This window comes from Phoxinus phoxinus, assembly GCF_949152265.1.
Source record: "Phoxinus phoxinus genome assembly, chromosome: 7".
NCBI lineage: Eukaryota > Metazoa > Chordata > Actinopteri > Cypriniformes > Leuciscidae > Phoxinus > Phoxinus phoxinus.
In genome coordinates, this window is record NC_136882.1 from 30,304,001 (window position 1) to 30,325,271 (window position 21,271).

Genomic DNA, 21,271 nt, shown 5'->3' on the forward strand with positions numbered 1-21,271 from the left:
GTGCAGCAACATTATACACAACAACAAAAACAATGGTCCTACTGACAGTTTTCATGGCATAAAACAGTGTAACAGAAAGAAAAGTGTGACCAGGGTGTCAGCACTGACCTTGAACTCCATGGGTGTGTATTTCTCATTCTTTGGTGTGGTGTTGCCCTTGTAGTTGAGGTGGTTGGGAGTGGTGGGGTGGATGACGGCAGACTCCTGCGAGGGCTTGTGGAACCGCTGGCAGTACACATACACCAGGAAGGACAGCAGACCGGCACCCAGGAAGCACGACACACCCGTAGCTATCAGGTGAAGCAGAGTGAACCCTGGGAAAACAAGAGAAGGCAATATTACACTAACCGTTTGTCTGCAAATAACTGTAATATGATGTCACTCTCATCCAGACCTTTGACTAAATATACTTTTTTTATAATGAGACAATATAGTCATCCTTGTCAGTGGGAACTTTGTGATGCAGCACCATTACATTTCTCATCAATAACACAACATGTCTGTAGCCATCAAACAGTGGTGGGCAGGTGCTTGAGAGCATCTGGCTGAATGACGCAGTACCAAGGGACAGTGCTGTGATTAGCCGGTCGATGTGATGGACCAGGCATCCTGCCGGTCTGACCCGTAATGAGTGCGAAATGTGATTGAGGAGAGTGAACGCCAAACCCCCGTCATGAACTGCTCTAATTGGACAACGATCACTCAGGAGAATGCCACTGCTGGACATTGATGGGTAATATGTGCTGCCACCTGGAGAAACACCAAACTGGCACTGCGGCGCCATCTCTGAAGGCAGCCACTGCCCAATGTGACCTGGATGCGCAACCTAAAAGGCACCGTTGTGCCCCCTCATGTATTTTTCATCTGGTGCATGCACTGGAAAGGCAGCGAACCTCTGCCTGGGAGCACGACACATAAAAAAAAAGATCAGCAATGTGAATGAAGTTCACTCACTTAAACCTGGTTTTCGATTCCATTTCTTCCTGAGTTCTGGATGAAAAGGAGCTGACGTGAAACATGACACACAAGCAGCACACTGCTACATGTCTTTGAGCATTCAGGAGAGTGCATGCACAAGCGCACACTGACATGCGGTGAACACAATACAAACACATCTGTCGAAGCACTTACCTCCACACTGCTGGTCCTTCTCATAGCTAGATGCCGGGAGAATCGCTGTGAAAGAAGGAGATATATAGTTAGGGACTCTTCACAGAGGATGAGCGATGGCCGTGAGCTCTTTCTGAGCATCTTGAACTGATGTTGCATATATTTCAACTTGAAACAGCATCTTCAAAACACAACGCTCGTGGTTCGAGATGCATCGGAAACGCTCATAGACATCCATCTAGAGCAGTAGCTGTCAACTAGTTTTGCTTCAGAATCGAAATTCCTGTAGCTCAAGTAGTAGAGCATGGCGCTAGCAATGCCAATGGCTCAATTCCCAGGGAATGCATTAATTTACGCTTTAGATAGAAGTGTCTGCCAAACACATAAATGTATGCATGTATGTAAATTTTACTTTAGACATGAAGTGATGACTACTTTTGTTCATATAAACGTAAGGAAAAAGTGTCAAATGTTGAAATCTTTTAATATTACCATGAACTGCATAGACCCGACAATATGTAAAATTATTTGTAGTAGTAAGACTACTATGTAGCCTAGATGTCATCATTAAAAGACATGAAAAGCGCTTCCTCCTTTTCAAAGCTAATAAGCTTATTTATTTTGCCATCACAACTATGCACAATTACATGGTTAGTTGCAGTTTATTTTATTAATGCATTTAGTGTCCATTTTTTGGTCTGTTCTGCTGCCAAATTTTAGGTTAGGACCAACAATTTTGAGTTGCGATCAACAATTTGATGATAAACCAACCGTTTATAAATGGAGCAGACTGATGCAAGAAACAGTCTAATGTGAATGGCTTATTACACACTCCCTTCTTTTTCCTCCAATTGTTGAATTGCAGCCAAAATGTCAATCACTCCCCATCTTATATCACTCCACTCTCTTCATTCAAAAGCAACCTTCCTGGAAGTGAGGCGATTCAAAGAGCAGTAGAGTGGTGAGGAAGACCGTCTCCTGTTTTAAACCTGAGGGATGAGCAGGGCCGCAGTGATAAAGTACAGGAAATCACATCAAAGGCTCGCAGTCAGTTGGGTCGCATAAAAGTGATGAAATTATTACTGCTGTTCTGCCATTTTGACAGTTTTCAAACACCCCAATTATTCAAGAATAAACAGCAATGCCAGTAAAAATCACTTGCAAGCAATTTTGTAAAATACATAGCTAAACTTGATTTAAACACTCGTTTAAAGTAAATATTTCATTTTGGTTGAGGTAATGGGGTGCATTTAAATGAAACGTGTTTTTCACTGCTGCAATACAGTCTGAAGTGCACTATTACTGGGCAGATTCATGCTTTTTAAGCTCTATCTGAAATCTCCACAAACAGCAGAGATGGGTGTGGGAGGGAGATGTTTGGATTGAGATGCACAATTCTCCTTGATCTCCACATCGTCTGAGACACCTCAGGATTTGGAACCCTTTTCCCAAAACTGGAGAGAAATTGGATGAGAGTCTGCCTTGTGGCATAACATTAATATTAATTAGAGTGCCTGATTCACTTGGTATTCTGCTCTGATAACTCGTGTTCTTGCAGGCTGGGTGCGTTCAGTTCTTCACTTTGAACACTTCCACTCCTCCAGCAAGAGTAATGAATAAGCACAAGTAAACATATTACATCTAATCTATTAAAAACAACAGCGAGTTTGACAGGGTTTTAAAGTGTATGTTTATTTAATAAGACATTGCAATAACATTGCAATTGGGAAAAGCTTAGCCTCATAATGGAATAGTCGGACGGCGTGTGAATATATGTGAGAGTGTATATATAGCTCTCTCTCACCTGGGATCTCATTGCAGTCTCGGTGCTGGGAGCTGTTTCCCACACACGGTGTGGATTGAGCCCCGCACACTCGACTGCGCAGCTGCAGGCCCGAGTCATCACACTCAGACCACACCGACCAGGCCATCCACCCACCTGCAAACAGACACGGCCACAAACACAGGGTTTAAAGAAACAGTTCACCCAAAAATTTACATTCTATCATCATTTACTCATGGTCATTCCAAACCTCTATAACTTTCTTCTGTCAAGCACCAAAGTAAAAATATAGTGACTTGCACTATATTCAAATTCCTATTCCGAAATCCAGTTTTTAATTTTAACTCATTGACTCAGTGACCCAAGTTGCAGTGGTTAACTGCTCAATGGTGAAGATTTATCAGTAAACAATGACTTAACTTCTACTTTTATGACAGTGTTGGGTGCTTTTTGAAGCTCAGTCCCCATAGAAAAGAGAAATCAGTACATTTACAATTTCTCCTTTTGTAGGTGCAAGGAAGAATGAAAATCCAACATAACATCAAAATAATCAACATATCAGTGAGTAAATTATGAAAAATTGTTAATTTCTGGGTAAACTATCCCTTTAAATATAGCGCTCCAATTTTGGCCATCCTCACACAGTTTAGGCGGCAATCTAACCAGAGCGGCCCACCCACACACATGAAACAAACACCACCAGAGTCACACGGGGAGGCAAAAATAATCACAGTCTGAGGCAACACTTTCAGAGCAAGTGTACCAAGAACTTTACTTTGATTTTAAATGTATTTGTTTGCTGGGAAAATCCAATCTGTAAATATACACATTCCTTTCATGTTCCAGCTTTTAAGATGCTTGTCTAGACCATACAAAGTCTTAAAATTCTCTCAGAGCCTAAAAAAAAATTGTCATTCATGAAGGGGGCCAACTGGGGCCAAACGTTTGAATCTAAAAGACTTTATTATCAGTAGCAAGCAACTAGTCTCAGAGGACATCCTGGCATTTCGTAAAATGCAGATCCACAGTTAAAAATGATAAAAGGTAGCCCTTCATTTATTTTCCAAAAGCAAACAATACATCATATAGAATTTTTTAGGCAGCAGCCTACAGTAACTGAAATGGAATTTTATAAATGACTGATACGGAATGTTCTACATTCTGAGTTTGCTCTTAATATTAACTGAAAAAAATATTTTAAAGGCTCTTATTTTTTGTTTAATTGTTAATTAAACTCCAGATCTGCCATTGACAGCATGGATTTGCGATTCTTCATAAATTTAAGTTTAGTCTTAAAGGAACAGCTGATTATTGTATGGCAACAGAATGTGACCACAGAGCTTTGCACTGCCAGAGTCTGCTCGCACGCAGCACACTTCCATATGCATGCAGCTCACATTTGGTACCATCTGCAGCCTGGAGGACCCAGAAGCCCCTCTCTGAATCTAAAGAGTGTGTTTCTGATGATTGAAAGGTCTGAAATCATGCCTTCAATGCAGTGATGATCAGTTGGTCATAAATAAACCACCCTGTTGAAAAGAGCAGCATTCGTTGTGTTGTGGACGCTGCTGTGCTCGCCAGGCTTATTAACTCTTTCCCCACCAGCGTTTAAAAAGAGAAAAGAAAAGCTTTTTAGATAATTTTAACAAAACTTTTATGGCCCCCAGAATATTTTGTTATATGAATATCTGAACATGCACTATATCAAAAGAAAGAATAGACCTTCTGCTTTTCAACAACAAAAAAACATTTTATTCTAGTTTCATGCATTCTTTTTTTTTTCAACACTTGAATATGGGTACTTTTTATTTAAAAAAGCAACATTTTAAACAAAAAGCTAAGAAAATCACGCTTTTGTTAAAGACTATGTCCAGATCGGATTTAGAAAAGATGAGCAAAACATAGATGTGGTAGATCGCTTCCATTAACACCTCAAAAGCTTGCACAGTCCTATATCATTTCCTGGGCCGACAATTTATTTGGTAACGTTAGGCAGTTTTAAATTATATGCTGTTTAATGTTCATGTTATTTTACATTTCTATCGCTAGTTTCAGCTTCTTTTTTCCACTTGTGTTTTGATTCTGAGATTCTGTACTCTTTCAGAAGATGTGTAATAGTGCTCCCTACCGTATAACAGTGAACACATGAATTGATGGAAATTTCCGTCAATGGCAGGGAAAGAGTTAAAAGGGTAAAGTCCATCTAAAAAAAGTTAAATTCTGTCATAATATACATACTCAATGAATTTTTCAGTGTATGGACAAAAACACTGAGACCCTTTTTCAAAATATCTTCTTTTGATTTCCCGAGAAGAAAGTAAGTCATAGTTTTGGCATGAGTAAATGATTGGCAATTGAATAAATGATGACAGAATTGTAATTTTTGAGTAAACTATCCATTTATCTATTTGCTGACAAATACAATGCTGGTCAACCATGCTAATCTACACTTGACTCTTCAGCAGGGTTGAAACGTCATGTGTCTGATTTGTGGTAATAATGGCTGTTGATGGACAGGTGACACATTGAGAAGCAACTATATTCTACTTACAGACAGAGGTAGAGCTCAATTTGGAGAACATTGAGGTTTTTTTTGTAGCACATTTCACTTAAAGCATAGTTTTTTTCCCATTCATGGTCTTGAATTGGAGCTGATCTTACCATCACAGGTGTGTGTGCTGCAAAGGGCCTCCTCTGTGTGCAAGCCGATGCAGATGTCCCCTCCATTGGCAGGGACGGGGCTGGTGCATGTGCGTGTTCGTTGATAGTGCCCGCCTCCACAGGGCACTGAACACTGTGACCATGACGACCAGCAAGACCAGGCGCCGTTAACTGCACAGACCAAACACGCACAAACAAATACGACATACAAAGACAAACACAAAACAATCAGGCAAGCAGGGGGACACAATCATCCACGCATCAGATAGCGGACGCAAATGCAACACAAACAAGAAAGACGTTGCGGAGGATGCAAACACGATGTACCGAACACAAAGATACAACAGCATCAAACAGGCAAACACACAAAACAATACAAAAAATGATTGGAAACTCGCACGAGGCAGACAAGGCAAGCAAACATCTGTTATGGAATGTGATGTTGATCCAGACATTCAGAGTGCAGGAAAGAATGTCGCACGGGTCTGTTTCAAACTGCTTTATTTGACCCACAAAGCTCCTCACCGAACACTCGAGACTTGTTACAGCGAATGCCAGCTGTTCACTTTCTTTTCTTTTTTTAGTCTGGCTGAAAATTACAGATTAAGCAGATGGCTTAAATCTGGTTGGTCACCATGTTCCAAAAAACCAGCTTTACCACCTTAAGCTGGTATAGCCTACTCGTTTTTTTTGTTGGTTCAAGATTGTCTACCAGCTAGAAACCAGCTATCCACTAGCTGTGATGTTCCAGATCACAGCTAGCACTTTAAACTAGGTTTTCCAGCTCTGACCAGGATTGAAGCTTTGTTGTTGTGAAGTGTCCTTCCACTTTAACAGGCCCTGCCACCATCCTCTCGACGTCTCATCAGACTGATGGAGGAGAAGGTTAGGGGTGGCTCCTTCTCTCTGCACTAGAAAGCACCGTTTAACTTCAGTGGATTAGCATGCGTGTACTGGGGCATGACTGAAGTGTGAAGGAAGAGCGATCACAATCACAGTGAGTCCAGCAACCTCGCACACTGAGAGAGAAGCCAGGCGTCGGATTGGAGTGCACGTCTGAGGTCAAAACGATGATTAAAATGGTTGGCTGATGTCAATGATGTGTTTGAATCCATGTGCACTACCCCCTTCCACTCCACTTTATTATTTCAATCTTATTTCCTCGTCCTGCCTGAGTAGAAAACAGCATAGCAAATACTGTGTGGGAGATGTTCATTTGTCACACTCAGTGAGAGTTTAGAGCAGACAATGCATTGGCAAGTATCTGCCAATATGTCTAAAGAAACACATAAACCATCTGTTGGGAACTTACAGGGTGATTGGTCACCCTGCACTTCCCAAACATAGCACCCTTAAACTGTCTGTTATTAGCATACTGTCCGTTAGCACACTAAACTAACCATTAGCATTCTCTGTTAGCACCGTTAAACTGTTAACAGCCTTAAACTGTCTGTTAGTAGTACACTTATACTGTTAGACTCTCTAAATGGTCTGTTAGCCTCACTAAACTTTCTGTTACCATCCTTAAACTGTCTGTCAGAGTCCCTTAAGCGTATGTTAACACCTTAATGTCTAATCTGTCCGTTAGCATGGCCAAACTCTGTTAGCACCTTTAAACGGTCTGTTAGCACCCTTGAAATGTCAGCTAAAATCTTTAAACTGTCCGTTAGCACCCTTAAACAGCCTTTTAGCATCCTTAAAAATGTCTGTAAGCATTCTCAAACTGTCCGTTAGCATCCCCAAACACTCTAGCAATAGCATAATGTAGCATTATGCTTAAAAACACAGAAAACAAAAAAAGCAACTCCCTGTTCACCTATATGATGCCATTTCATTACAAACTTCCCCATGTAAAGTCCTGTTGCTAACTGGAAAGGTCATATGATCATGTGATTTAAAAAAAAAAAAAAAAAAAAAAAAAAAAAAAATTGTATTTGATTTAACCTTGAGTTCACGTCTTTTTGTAATTATGGTAAAACCTCTTAATTTGACCACAGCAGGTCCCGATGGGGCTTCAGGTTTCCATTAGCTAATGATATCAGTCATACACTTCTACTCTAATGGAAGCAGAGGCTTTCCCATCATGGTGAGCAACTACCTTGATTATGAGCATATGTGGGAGTCTATTAATGTGTATATGTGTGTGCCTATGTAAATGAGCTTGTGCTTACAAGAGCGTTTCTGAGCGTGTGTGTTACCTGGACAGGGCTGTGGGTTGCAGTCCTGATATTCTACTGAAGATCCCCGGCAGGCGGTGGGAACACTTTTGCCTTCTGCACTGGTGCAGGTGCGTTTGCGAGTGCGGTAGCCTTTGGCACACTCCTGAGTACAAGTTGACCACGTCTCCCACGAAGACCAGCCAGAGCCCGTCAGTCGTACACCAGGCGTCCTGAGAAGCTCCTCAACTAGAGCTGTAAACATTTATTGCATGTTACCAGTTTTCCAATATAACCATAACTGAATTGAACGGTTTCATAATTAATAAACTTTACACAGCTATTGAACTGAATTTAACAATGAACTGATTTGAGCTGAATAATGACACTATTGCCATTTTAGAGCCATTGCCATTTTTCTATTTATTACTATGAAGTTGCTTTAAAACAATCTGTATTGTATAAAACGCTATATAAAAAAAATGTGAAATAACTAATTCCATGACAATAGTGAAGTCCACACCATAGCTTAATGATAGCAACGCAGAGGAAAATATAGTTGGAATCACAAACAGAACGATTTTTCCAGCTGATAAACAATACAAACATTGACAGGCGAGATCAGAATCCACCTGACTTTAAAGAGCATGCACATTTAATGTGCATAACTGCAGCGCGCTTATAAAAATCGGAAAATTATCATCCATTGGTGTGGATGCAAATATAGTTATCGCTACAGTTCTTGTTCTTGCCCCATTAGTCTTATAAGTATTGTATTATTTAAAGGAATAGCCTTTTCCTGTGTAATTCAAGGTTATCTAGAAAACAACACCAATGTCATGCTGTGTTTTACAGCATCTATGACAAAACATTCTGGTCACAGCAACCTGCACAAGGTGAATGCTGACACACTCTCGTCTCTAATGCATTCCTTGTGCACCTCAAGTGGTTGACCTCCTCTGAGTTTAGATAGGATGCTACAGTTAATCAATGTGGCGTCCAACATGCGCAAAGTGGGCAAGTGCTGAACTGTGACCCTGATATGTCATCGAGCCAGCAGTATCGGCTGACTCAAGTCATATCTGCTCATTTAGGTGTGGGTGTGCATGAGAAATAAGGATCTATACACTCACAGTCGGTTTCACAGGTCACCGTCCCGTCATTGGGGCAGAAGCGTGTCTCCACCTTACGCTTGCCCAGTTGGAGCTCGTGAGGGTCAGCCAGTTGAGCCCGGCAGATGTAGCGTACTCTTTGCTCCTGCCGTGCCCCTCCCTGGGTTATGTTCACTGGCACCCAAGGGGTCCATGGGGTGTTTCGACGCACCTCTGGACAGGACTCCAGATTACACGCCTGGTACTCCTGCAATGGGATTTTCAAAAGATTGACACACTGATGACATCATCCAGTTGCTCATTCCTCATACACAGGGAACATTACCTCAGTTCCTAAGATGCATGAGAAGCTCCACAGCTCACCGTTTTTGTGCCATCACCGTGAACAGTTAATAAAATGTAATGGCTCCTAGACACCCAAGGGGGTGTTACAGTTCTTAGCAAGGAACGTTAATTTGAGTCCTAATTAAGTCGATTAAATTTGAATTAATTGCAGCTCTTAAGAGAGTTGGAGAGCAAAGAAATCTGCCTGATTTAAAATGTAAGAGCAAAAGAGCATTTTAGGAAACTGAGTGCTGTTTTGATTTGTCTTGATTTATTGTTCACTCCTTATAAGAAACCATTGTCCTAAAATCCTTTAATGGTATTTTTAAATGGTTCTTCAGTTAGTGTGATTACTTGACTAAAAGGTTTAGTTAGAACAGGGACATAGCTATTTATTTTTTCCTGTGTAAATAAAAGACATTCGATTTCAATGAATTACTCTGCATGCCACAGTTTTTCATTACATCACAGGTGACAACTTCCTGTCTTTGTTAACGTCAAATTTTAACATCACAATTATTTTTTGTTTAAAAATGTATCCAAATGGAAACAGTTTATAGGGGAAACCGGGCAAGTTGTGACACTTTCCCTACAGTGAATATGAGTAAGTTCATGTTTATAGGCACATCCCTTAATGTCTTGGCTACAAAAAAAACAGCACACATATAAAAAGAATAAACTCAGTTGGAAGTGGGAGGACATTATTTATACACGTATGAAAAATTTGTTTTATAAATTTTCATTTTGAAAATGGATGTAAATAACTACAAGGGCGTTGGCAGGCTGTGTAGATGATCAGGTGAAACTAAATGACAGTTTTAGAACTGCATATATTTTCAAAATGAAACAGATTTGTTAGGGCCATTCAGTATATCTTGAATCACAAATAAGCTCCACTTTTACAGTGCATCACACATATCTTTCTGAGAGGAGAGCTGCTTTGGTTATCATGGTCAAACAGGAGGCTTCAAGGCTACAGTGTGTGTGTGTGTGTAAGTGTGTGTACTTTAGGTGTACGTACCAGCGCACACCCTGGACAGCTATTTCCATTCTCACAGTTCCTGGAGCGCGAATGCACCCCTCCCCCACACTCTGAGCTGCACTTGGACCAGGGTGACCACGATGACCAGAAGATGGGCTGAGGGCACGACACCTTCTCGTTGCAGAATCTGGTGAGCATGAATAATATGTTTGACTGATATCATGAGTTTAAGTTGGTCTGCACTGAGTAGATAAAACTCAAAAGAAATGTTAGCTTAAAGAATGTTAGCTCATATTATAATAAGAAAAATGGCCACAGGTTTGACAATTAGATACTTGAACTTGAACCAATGACATTTAATGTTATTAACAATGTTACATCTAACCTGCACCACCTTTGATTTAACAGTTGCAGCAGAGGGGAAGATTATCAGATAATAATGATTTTAAATCTGACTTAATGCACACACACACGCACGCACAGGGTTTGAATTTTTTAATGGGGACATTCCATATACGTAATTATTTTCATAGTGTACAAGCTGTATATTTTATCCCCATTTATACCCATCACAAAAAACTTTCTGCATTTTTCAAGACACATAACTTAATCTGATTTATAAACTGTTGTGCTCATGGGGTCCAAAAATGCACCCAGAAGGACAAGGATTTTTGATATTTCCGTTTTTGTGGGTACATCTTGTCACTGTAACATAGGGTTTACCAGAACCACATACAGTACACACACAAATCGCCTTTTAATTCTCTGCATTTCACCTCTTCTCTAGCTTGCTTCCTAATCTAGTTGTCTAGTAAACCTGGCATTGTATATTACGAACATTGTTGGCTCTGTGATAATTTGCTTTTGTTCCTCTATTGTAATGAAAATTGAAATCTGTTCAAAACACAGAACTATCATATGATGTTGGAAGACTTTTTTTGTATTTTTGTTGTGTTTTTATAGTTCCTTTTTGTCCTTTTAGAGTTGAACAGTCCCTGGTCCCTATGATTCTGAACACTTATTTTATTTTTTAAAAAGTAACCTAATATAGTTTAGAACAAATAATGGGGAAAATAATGTCAGACCACAAAAGCAAAATGACCTTTTTACCATTTTCAGAGGGTGAAATTTGAAATCTAAATAATGACTGTTTTGGTTTAAAGACTCTGACAAACATTATAAGTGGATCTCAGGGGTCCAATAAAAAAAACTAATCAAATTAAAAAGCAAATTAAATATAATTTGAGGCTCCTTAATTATATTACCTAAAATTATGACACTTTTCAAGTTGTGTTTATTTTATTTTAATTTAAATGTGCAAAGAAAAGACTCTTTTCTTACCTCTGTTCTCTGCTTTGCCCCACACACACTCGTCCGCCATGCCTGGGTGAAGGATTGTTACAGGATCGCTGGCGGACTTCAAACCCAATCTCACAGCTTGTGCTGCACTGGCCCCAGGACGACCAGGGTGTCCATCCTCCATTCCTGCAGAAAAAAAAAGAAAGAAAAAACAGTTAATGTCAGTGAATCTTTTTCGGCAACACTGCCGCATTTGATAAGGCTAATGTGACGTGATGGAAGAGAAAGAGAACAGCTTTGGTAAGGAATTTTGATTTGGAAACGTTCTCAATTTGCTAAAGTGCTCTGTTTCTGCAGTGTATCTCGCATGATGAGAGAACTGCCACTTCTAGTAAAAACACAATTCAGTTTCAGCACCTTGGATGCAGGATGACACAAAAAAACACACACACAACTTTAGACTTGCCTTGAACAGTTGGACACCTCAATGGTGGGACCCTCACAGTTTTTACCTCCACAGCGAGGGGACGGGCTATCGCATGCCCGCGATCGACAAAGACACGTACTGGTGCCTTCGCCATCATCATGGCTACAGGGTTGCCATGGAGCCCAGGGCCCGTATGCACCATCTGCGGTTTGGTTCCTCAGCTGGAATTAATGAGAAAAAAAACTTGTGAATTTGAAGGTTGGGTGCGTGCAGAATCTCAGTCCTAAAAAATAACGACCACAAAGCAGCTGCCTCAAGTGATGTTATCAATCATGCGGCATGGCACCTTTCACGCAACACAGATTTCAAAGCTGCATTGGGAGACTGACTGAGAGCTATGGAGACGGCGGACATGTGTCGAAACTTCAGTCATGCATGAAGCAGTGAGTGTGGTGGACTCTTTAAACGGCTGGTCCTTACCGGGCAGGCAGTGATATTCTGGAACCACTGGCTCATGTTGGAGCTGTCCTCTATGGTGGTGCAGCGGCGCTGCTTTCGGTCCCAACCACAGTAAGGGTCCCTTGCATCCAAACACGTCCTAAAATAGAAGGAGAGAGAACAAAAAATAAAAGGGAGATAGTGTATGAATAGTACTGTATATAGTCAACATTAAATTAGAATGGACCTTATTTACTTTTAAAATGCACGTTCTTGGTCTGTGGATCAATTCCAAAGACAAGAACAAAAATATATATATGTACTGTATTTATATATGCGTATGTACATTTCTAGTTTCAACATTGTTTGTTGTTAAACTGTATGCAATGTGACCAACTTTTTTTTTTTGACCACTGAAACTGTGAACAATTAACTAATTTACTCATGGAGCTGCATTAAGATTTCTGTATATTTGGCATTGAACCGTATTGGGCCTTTAAAATTAAGATACCAAAAGGAAAGTTGGTTAAGAACCAGAATTTATGGAGCAAATTACATGGAGCAAAAAAAATGTGTTTTCCCTTTTTTTTAACTCTCACCGGTGGCAACAAAGACTGCTAAAGTAAACAGATTTTACTAATAGACCTATCAATCTCTGTGTAAAAATAATAATAAAAAATGCCATCTTTCTAAAGTAATTTTTACCCCCATGTAATTTGGCTCCAAATCTCTGATGAAAATATTAATTTTGACTGCAATTTTCTGCAGAGTTTAGCTCCAACTGTAATTAAACACACCTGAACAAGGCAATCAATGTTTTCAGGATTACTAGATAGATACAGGCAGGTGAGTTATTATCAAGGCTGAAGCTAAACTCTGCAGGACGGTGGCCCTCCAGGACCGGAGTTGCCCATCCCTGCTCTAGAGTGACAATTCATTGAAAATGCTTGCTTGCTTTAATGCTAGTAGACACGTATTGTCATTGCAGTATAGTGAGGCACATTGAGTTGCGCTGACTGTGAACTTGAAAAACATGAAGGTAGCAATTCAACCTTAAATTGCTCATATGATAGGAAAATGTATGTACAGATAACCCCAATCCTTAGCCCTACTTCCACTGAAAAAGATAAATCATATGGATTTTAAACATCACCGCAACACATGATGACAGAATCTTCACTTTTTGCCATTTTACGATAGGGTCATCCAGGATCTATGTAAATGAAAGTGTTGAAGGGCAATATATTTTCCTTTTGCCTTTATATTCCTGACAGACTTGAAGCGTTGGAGTGGTTTAGCACTCAGCCCAGCTCGAGCTCCCTTCTCGGCAGGATTCAGTCTTGGCACTCTGCACTGTATCAACACTCTGTGTGTTTCCTCAACCTTGAGGCTGGGACGCCAAAGGGCCAGCGCAAACAAACCGATACACTTGTGCCAAAATCGAGCCTTTCAAGCTAAAGGGAAGGTTGCGAGGCTGCTGGTGCTTTACTAACACACCGCCCCAAATTCCGGAGCCCTTGAAACGGCACTCATGGCTTAACTTCATTAGTGGGTTTAGATTTAATTACACCTCATTAAGCCTTTTTTTTTTTTAGCAGCTTCCAAATATTTAATCAATTTCGAGGTGTTGCGTAGCAAGGGTTTTGTAGAAAGAATGGGAAATTCTCCCAGGCGTGGTTTAGATTTGTTATCTGGGAACTGTAGTGCCTAGGGCTGCTGTCAGTTAATGTGCAAGGTTTTTTAATCTACGATGTTAAGCAAGGAAAGCAGATTTTGGATATCTCCAGTTGAAAAGTCAATGGGAATTTTCATTTGCAACCCATTTTTCTTTCACTATCTGTTTAAGAGTGCAACAGGATATTCACTTTGATTTTATCCTATTATTTGTCTGGGAATCGACTGGATCATGAAAAGTGAAATAGCTATGTTATCCCATAGCCAGCATGGTGATGTCAGAAGAATTTTTAAAATTCCGATATATTTAATTATATAGGCTATAGTAAATACATTGAATTTATATTTTTGGAGGAAACTGCAATATTTTTTTTTAGTATTCTTTAATAAATAGAAAGATTATAAGGAAAAAAGAACATTATAAATGTCTTTACTGTCACATTTGATGTACTGTACTGTTTAATGATTACGTTTGATGTGTTTATATACTGTATCTTGTTTTTTCTATCAACACAATTGCATAGAACATACCTGTCTGAGTGCCATAAATATTGTTTTTTCAAAGTTTGCATGCCTGTAACGCTAAAAGTATTAAAGATATATTGATATCCTTAATAAACTTTTCTTTTGGAATCTTCATTTTCAAGGCCCTATGGTTCAGTCCCATAGATATGGGGATCTCAATACGGCTCCATGTTTAAATTGTTCAATTGTACACGTTTTCAATGGCCAAATACCAAATGTGGTTTACTTTTCAAACAGCTGTTACGTATTGTGTTTAAAGAGAAATATCTGAAGTACAAATAATACTGAAACTAGAAATGTATCTCGTTTCCCTCTATCAAAATAATTGCATAAAACACACCTCTCTGAGTGCAAGTACAAACAAGTTTACATGTTTGTAACTCAAGAAGTGTTAAATATATCTTAATTTCATTTTAGATTCTTGTTCCTATGAAACTTTTCTTTTGGAATCTTATTTTTTTAAGGCTATATGGTTCAATCCCAGATATATTGGGATGTCACGAAGTTACGATACTGCTCTGTTTGAACTCTGGTTAGCTCCAGAAGCTTACATTTACATTCATGCATTTGGCAGACGCTTTTATCCAAAGCGACTTACATTGCATTTCAAGGTACACATTTACATTCTTATCAGTTCTTGCTTTCCCTGGGAATCAAACCCATGACCTTGGCGTTGCAAGCGCCAGCGCTCTACTGTTCGAGCTACAGGAAGGCAAAAAAGGAAGGCAGCTGTTAAAATTAACAAAATTCTTTCTTCCAAATATCCTTGAAACTGATTCAAATAGAGATTCTTATAAATACACTTTTGAGAGCAAGTAAATGTGCCTCAACTTGACCATTTCAGTGTATTCTTGGCACTCAGAGAGGTATGTTCTATGCAATTGTGTTGATAGAAAAAACAAGATACATTTCTATTTCAACATTATTTGTTGTTGTTCAGATATTCCTCTTTACAATAAAAAAGTATCAGCTGTACTGGTTTTTGACCACTGAAAATGTGAACCATATAGGTCTACCAAGATACAAAAAGGAAAGTTTGTTAAGAACCAGAATCTAAAAGGGCATTAAGATATCTTTAATATTTGTTTAAAGTTACAGGCATGCAAACATGGGGCAAAAACACAAGTGCTTTTTCCCATTTTTGAACGGTCACCGTTGGCATATGCAACACAGATGACTAAAATCAATAGATTTCCCTAATAGACCCACCAATCTCTGTGTAAAAATAAAATAATATAAATAATTAATTGTAACTTTCTACAAAACAGTGGATTACTCAGTAAATATACATCCAAGACATTTAATATGTTGGCTTTCGTAACTACTTATCTTTGTATTTCTTCAGAAAAAATATAAACAAAAGAAAAAAAATTGAGTCTGGGAAGTTTCTGAAATTTGGTTGATTTGACACGGAATGACCCTAAAGCAGGGGTGTCCAAACTTGGTCCTGGAGGGCCGCTGTCCTGCAGAGTTTAGCTCCAACTTGCCTCAACACATCTGCCTGGAAGTTTCTAATATGCCTAGTAAGCCCTTGGCTAGCTGGTATAAGTGTGTTTAATTGGGGTTGGAGCTGAACTCTTCAGGACAGTGGCCCTCCAGCAGCAGGATTGGACAACCCTGCCCAATAGGAACTGAGTGACATGCTCATGTGAGGGATTGTGGGAGTGACAGCAGAGCAGAGCAAGCAGTAAGAAGCAGTTTAGATATACTCAACTTTATGCAAAACTGCCTAAGTCATCCTGATTCAGTCAAGTCTTTTTGAAAAAGGGTTTCTGCATCCAGACAATATGGGTGATGAAACGAATATGCATCAATTGCATCAGACGTGAGGTGCATGAAACAGGCCTGATTATCATCTTATCATTAGTTTCTGACTACGTTTTGGCAGCTATAACGCAACAGTAATAAACAACAATAAATTCGCTGGAGCACCCCAAGCATCATATATAGTGCATGGTTGATGAAATAAATGGCCCCAACCAATTAAAGGATGTGAGGATAGAGAGAATAACGACAACTTCCTTGTGCACATCAAGGCCAAATTACCCCCATTACAGAGGGCAGAAACACAAGCCCTCAGGGCGCTGACCTACGAGAACTACCCGTTTAAACAAAAACGTTTGCAGTGATTTCATTAATTACAGTGGAAGATCCACTCCCACGGACCAAAGTGAAAGCCAGCCGTCCATGTAATCTCTTAAGACTATGAAAATGTGCCGGCATGGAAGGAATGCTGATTTGACATTCCGGTGGGCATACAGCAGTAGCCTGTTTTACTGATGAGCTCAGGACACGGCCCTGGGGCACTGCCAGGACTCGGCTGCTCTCAGGACTCTGCCAGCTGACCTAGTGGAGAGAAAAAACTCAATTAACAGCCTCCTGAAGGTGTTTTTTTTCTGTTCTCCTGAGTTCTGCAACTTGAACTCCGTAGAGAGAGATTTTCACAAGCTGACCACGGTCTCAGAAGAAAAAGGACAAGCACAGCAGAAAAACTCAGCCGTCTAGCCTTGCAACCAGTCACACAGCTCACATATTTTAAAAATAAGCTGCTGTAAAAAATAAGTTAGTGCACTTGAGGGCCAATTCAAAGAATTGCACCTTAATTCAAGGTTCCTGTGCATGGAAGAAGTGCTTAAACACAAACCAACACGAATCATACCGCTGTATAATTTAACATGGTTTTCTTACAGCGCACTATTTCAGCAGCAAAGCCACAAGACATTGCTTGTAACATTTTAAATAGTGCAAAACAAAAAAATGAAGTAATACATAAAACAATGTGGCAAGGCAGCGGACAGAACACAATCAATCTTCTGCGGTTTAATAGAGGTTTTAAAGTCATTGGGAGGGCTGTAAAAAAATACTGTCTTATTTTATAGGCCTTTAAAAAAGATGAACAAAGACAAATAGTTATTGCTGTCCTTTTAATAGCAATTCATGCCCTTTTCTTAGTAAACAAGGGCCAAAGTTTTGTTTTTTATGGATGCACTATGAACACTACGCTCAGAATCAATAAAACTAGCTAACCAAGCTACGTCACACACATTTAGTAAACAAACACTATAATTGTCAATTAAAAATTTCTGCATGTTACCGATGATAGTTAATAATTTCTAGTGTGTAAAATAGCCCATAAATTACAGCTTTTCCACACACACACACACACCAAACGCTGACAGCTTAGCTTAGACAGAGATAAGATGGTCAGATGCTTTAATGGCTTCATCTCAGGAGAAGAAGAAAAGATGCTATTTGTCAGAAGTTCAGGACAGCGGAGTTTGAGACATATTGCTTGTCTTAATCAAGAATGGGAGAAAGCGCATGAGAAAAATGGCTTCAATTTTGGGACTCTGCCAATGGAGAGTCAGTTAAAAGCCTGTGGTAATAAATGCTCTCACCTTCTGATTACTTTCTTTCCCTGCCTTTCCTTTCTCTGCAGCTCCTCCAGTTGCTCAAGTACTGGGCTGTGCTCAAACAAGCTGCAAGCTCTCAAACCCTGTGTTTTTTAGCACCCTGTTGACAAGCTGGCTGTAAATTGTTTGGGTCAGACGGGGCCTCTGAAATTAGAATTTCTTACAGACTGTCTATAAGGCTTAGCCACAGGTAAAGGGCAAAGACCCTTTTTAGAAAATATATTTATCACCACATGATCAGGGGGAATTTGATGATGTTAAATGACAGAAATTATATGTTTTTGATTAGAAACTAAAGTTGTGCTTACAAATTGGAAACTACATTTTATGAAAGCACTGACTTTTCTCACTTCATGGAAAATGGCAGCATCTTCAACATTTAAATGTAATTCACCTTTGGCTAAGCCCCACCCCCCGTTTGGTATCAACATGTGACCGCTCTTTCTACTGAAATTGTATCAAACTTTTATAAAGCAGCAAATAAAGTGTCCGATAGAAGTAGGCAAAAGGGGCTGCAATATGCGTTCGAAGGCTATATTCAAGACATACAGGTGAAACGCAAGCAACAACAAGGCATCCACATAGAGGCAAAAGCATATGAAACAGTCAAAAAAATGAACCACTGCATATCCTACTAATCGAGACGGAGGCTGGGACTAACAATATCAAGGAGCAACACTGTTCATGCAAAGCTGGGTAGGTCTCTATTCACTTCTATAATCGTTATTACAAAGCAAACGGACTACGCAAGTATAAAGTTGTATTTATTAGCAGCGTGTGCTAGCGTATCAACAATTAGGGCAGAGAACCGAAATCATAACCTAAACCAGCATAAAACTGTCTAACTAGTATAACTTCACAGTAAGGTTAAAACCTAAATTTATCTTAGAGCACACAAAAGTGTGCTTGTTGATCCTTGAGGGGTTTCGCTGACTGTGAGGACGTCCACACAGTTTAATCCAAAAACGACACTTGTCAGGATTTGACTTCGGTTTTGGGAAGGGAAAAAAACGGACACCCCCCTCCAACCTCTATGGGAAACGCGTATCTGTGTTACAAATGCCCCAGGCACAACATTTAACCATATTTTTGATAAAACTACGAGTCTGACGTTAATAGCCTGCCGAGACCAAAAATATGAGACGCCTGTGTTAAAGTCAATGGAGCGCTGTGAAAAAGTGTCGGACCTCTGTGGGAGCTCGTTCTTGGCTGCGCTGTGATTGGTCAATCTACATTCTAGGGTGTGGCTTAGCCAAAGGCGAATTAGGTACATACATCTATGTTTTTCTGTTGTTTGTGCTATTTTATTATATTGTTACCTGCTGCACTTTCTTTGTTCTTATTTTTCAAAAGCATTAAAGGTAAATTAATGTAGTGATTAAATATTTTGCCATCATCAACAACACAACCACACATGGTGGAACCTTTTTGGCATTATGAGTGTTGCCATAGAAACAAATCATGTCTGAGAACGTGCTCAGCTCAGAGTAAAATCTCAAGTTGTCAGCTTGTAAATGCGCTAATTTTAACACAACATGAACGCAGCATTATGGAGGAGACAATTATACTGGTGCAACCTGAGGTTAAGCACACAAAGGTGATCGATCACGATTCTCTCCCTGCGAAATTCAAACCAGCAATTTTCCTAAAACCTAAGTCAAACCTAAGACTTTGTCATAAAACTAGTTTCATGACTTGTAATTAAATATAGCTGTTTATTATAATGTATTGTTTTAATGTTAATGTTTTTGAAAAAGTCTCTTTTGTTCACCATGTTTTTATGCTTTTACTGAATAAGTACAGGAAAAGGAGTAATATTGTGAAATATTTTTAACTTTTCTATTGTAAACTATTTTAAAATGTAATCTATTTGTGTGATGTAAAGCTGAATTTTCTTCTGTGTCACATGATCCTTCAGAAATCATTCTAATATGCTGATTTGGTGCTCAAGAAACATTATTATTGTCAATCCTGAAAAAAATCTAGCTGGTTTTTGTGGAAACCCATGATATAGTATATATTTTTAGGACCCTTTGATGAAGAGAAAATTCAAAAGAACATCATGTTTGAAAGATTTTTTTTTTCAATGTAAATGTCTCCTGTCACTTTTGATCAGTTTAATGTGTCCTTGCTGGCTAAAAGTAGTCATTTATTTGAAAAAAAGTACTTTCAACTTTTGAAAGGTATGTAAATGAAAATGTTTAAATATTAAAGAATAAAAACATCCTTGTTCTTGATTCATTGAAAAACATGCCTTTATTTTAACCTAGAAAAGCAGACCATCTGCTTATTCTAGCTTCATGCATTCTTTTTTTTTTTTATCAACAATTGAATGTGGGTAAGTTTCATTTAAAAAAAAGCAATTGTTTGAGCTAAAAGCTGAGAAAATTGCGTTTTTGTCAAAGACTACGTCTGGATCAGATTCAGTATGCTACAATGAATAAAACAGAGTGAGTAGATCGAGTCCATCAACACCCCCAAAGCTTCACAGTCCTAACCACTTCCTGGGTCGACATTTCACTTGGTAACATTAGGTCGTTTTGATTTATATGCTGTTTATTGTTGATGATCGCATTATTTTTCATATGCATCTGATTACATATGAGATAGCTAGTTTCTGCTGCTTCTTTGTCTGTGTTTTTATCAGGAGATTCAGTAATCTTTCAGGAGATGCGTAAGCGCCCCCTACCGTATACAGGTAACAGTGAAAACACGGAAAGCCGTAAAACTCGTCAATAGCAGGGAAATGTTTTCTCAGAAAAGAAGAGAGAACCCGTAAATGACGCGAAAGAGTAAACTACAACAGCTATTTGGTTGAAAGTAGTAAGTATTTTCAGAGCATATTCAAGACACAAGGCTTAAAAAAATATCCAGGACTTCTTACATCCCCCACAATCCATAAAGCAAGAGAGATCTAAAACTGCAACATACAGTGATTGTTACAGCAAAGATCCTCCAAAAACACTCTGATGTGACCAAGCATCTCTGTAGACATTGAGGACATGGGTTTGCCACATCACAAGATGTGGGAAAGGAAAGTTGTAAAAACATATTTGTGGTTTTCCGAGTAAAGCTTGTGGTTTGGGCTGTTTATGGTATGCTCTGCTTGCGGAAGATGTGTGTAACCACAAACCCACATTCCTAACAGCGCTCCGAGACATCATCATCTCATCATCTAAACATCATCACATCATCAAAACTGTCAGCACTGACTGCGCTGCTGTCTTTGATTAGGCTGCGTTATGTAAAATAATTCAGCAATAGACCTTAGTCAGGGTAGATGCCATAATTAATTTGATGAAAATAAAGCTGTGAGGAGTTATGTCTTAATCCTAGATCATGTCATATTTTCACAACCCATGTTTAT

The 21,271-nt window shown here is 39.2% G+C and overlaps 1 protein-coding gene across 4 annotated transcripts in view; it reads right to left on the reverse strand.

Moving 5' to 3' along the window:
* The window catches only part of sema5ba (sema domain, seven thrombospondin repeats (type 1 and type 1-like), transmembrane domain (TM) and short cytoplasmic domain, (semaphorin) 5Ba), a 141,392-nt gene that overhangs the window by 7,031 nt on the left and 113,090 nt on the right, over positions 1 to 21,271 (reverse strand). Inside the window, exons 13-23 of one of the 4 annotated variants that reach the window (XM_079618760.1) lie at positions 12,335 to 12,452; positions 11,894 to 12,075; positions 11,470 to 11,613; positions 10,168 to 10,315; positions 8,844 to 9,069; positions 7,753 to 7,965; positions 5,555 to 5,725; positions 2,915 to 3,049; positions 1,132 to 1,176; positions 955 to 990; positions 109 to 314 (exon numbers count right to left, since the gene is read on the reverse strand). In XM_079618760.1, the coding sequence (XP_079474886.1) occupies positions 109 to 314; positions 955 to 990; positions 1,132 to 1,176; positions 2,915 to 3,049; positions 5,555 to 5,725; positions 7,753 to 7,965; positions 8,844 to 9,069; positions 10,168 to 10,315; positions 11,470 to 11,613; positions 11,894 to 12,075; positions 12,335 to 12,452 (1,624 nt within the window). Of the gene's footprint in view, positions 1 to 108; positions 315 to 954; positions 1,006 to 1,131; positions 1,177 to 2,914; positions 3,050 to 5,554; positions 5,726 to 7,752; positions 7,966 to 8,843; positions 9,070 to 10,167; positions 10,316 to 11,469; positions 11,614 to 11,893; positions 12,076 to 12,334; positions 12,453 to 21,271 lie in introns of all 4 variants that reach the window. The other 3 variants (XM_079618759.1, XM_079618761.1, XM_079618762.1) reach the window with 3 other exon arrangements.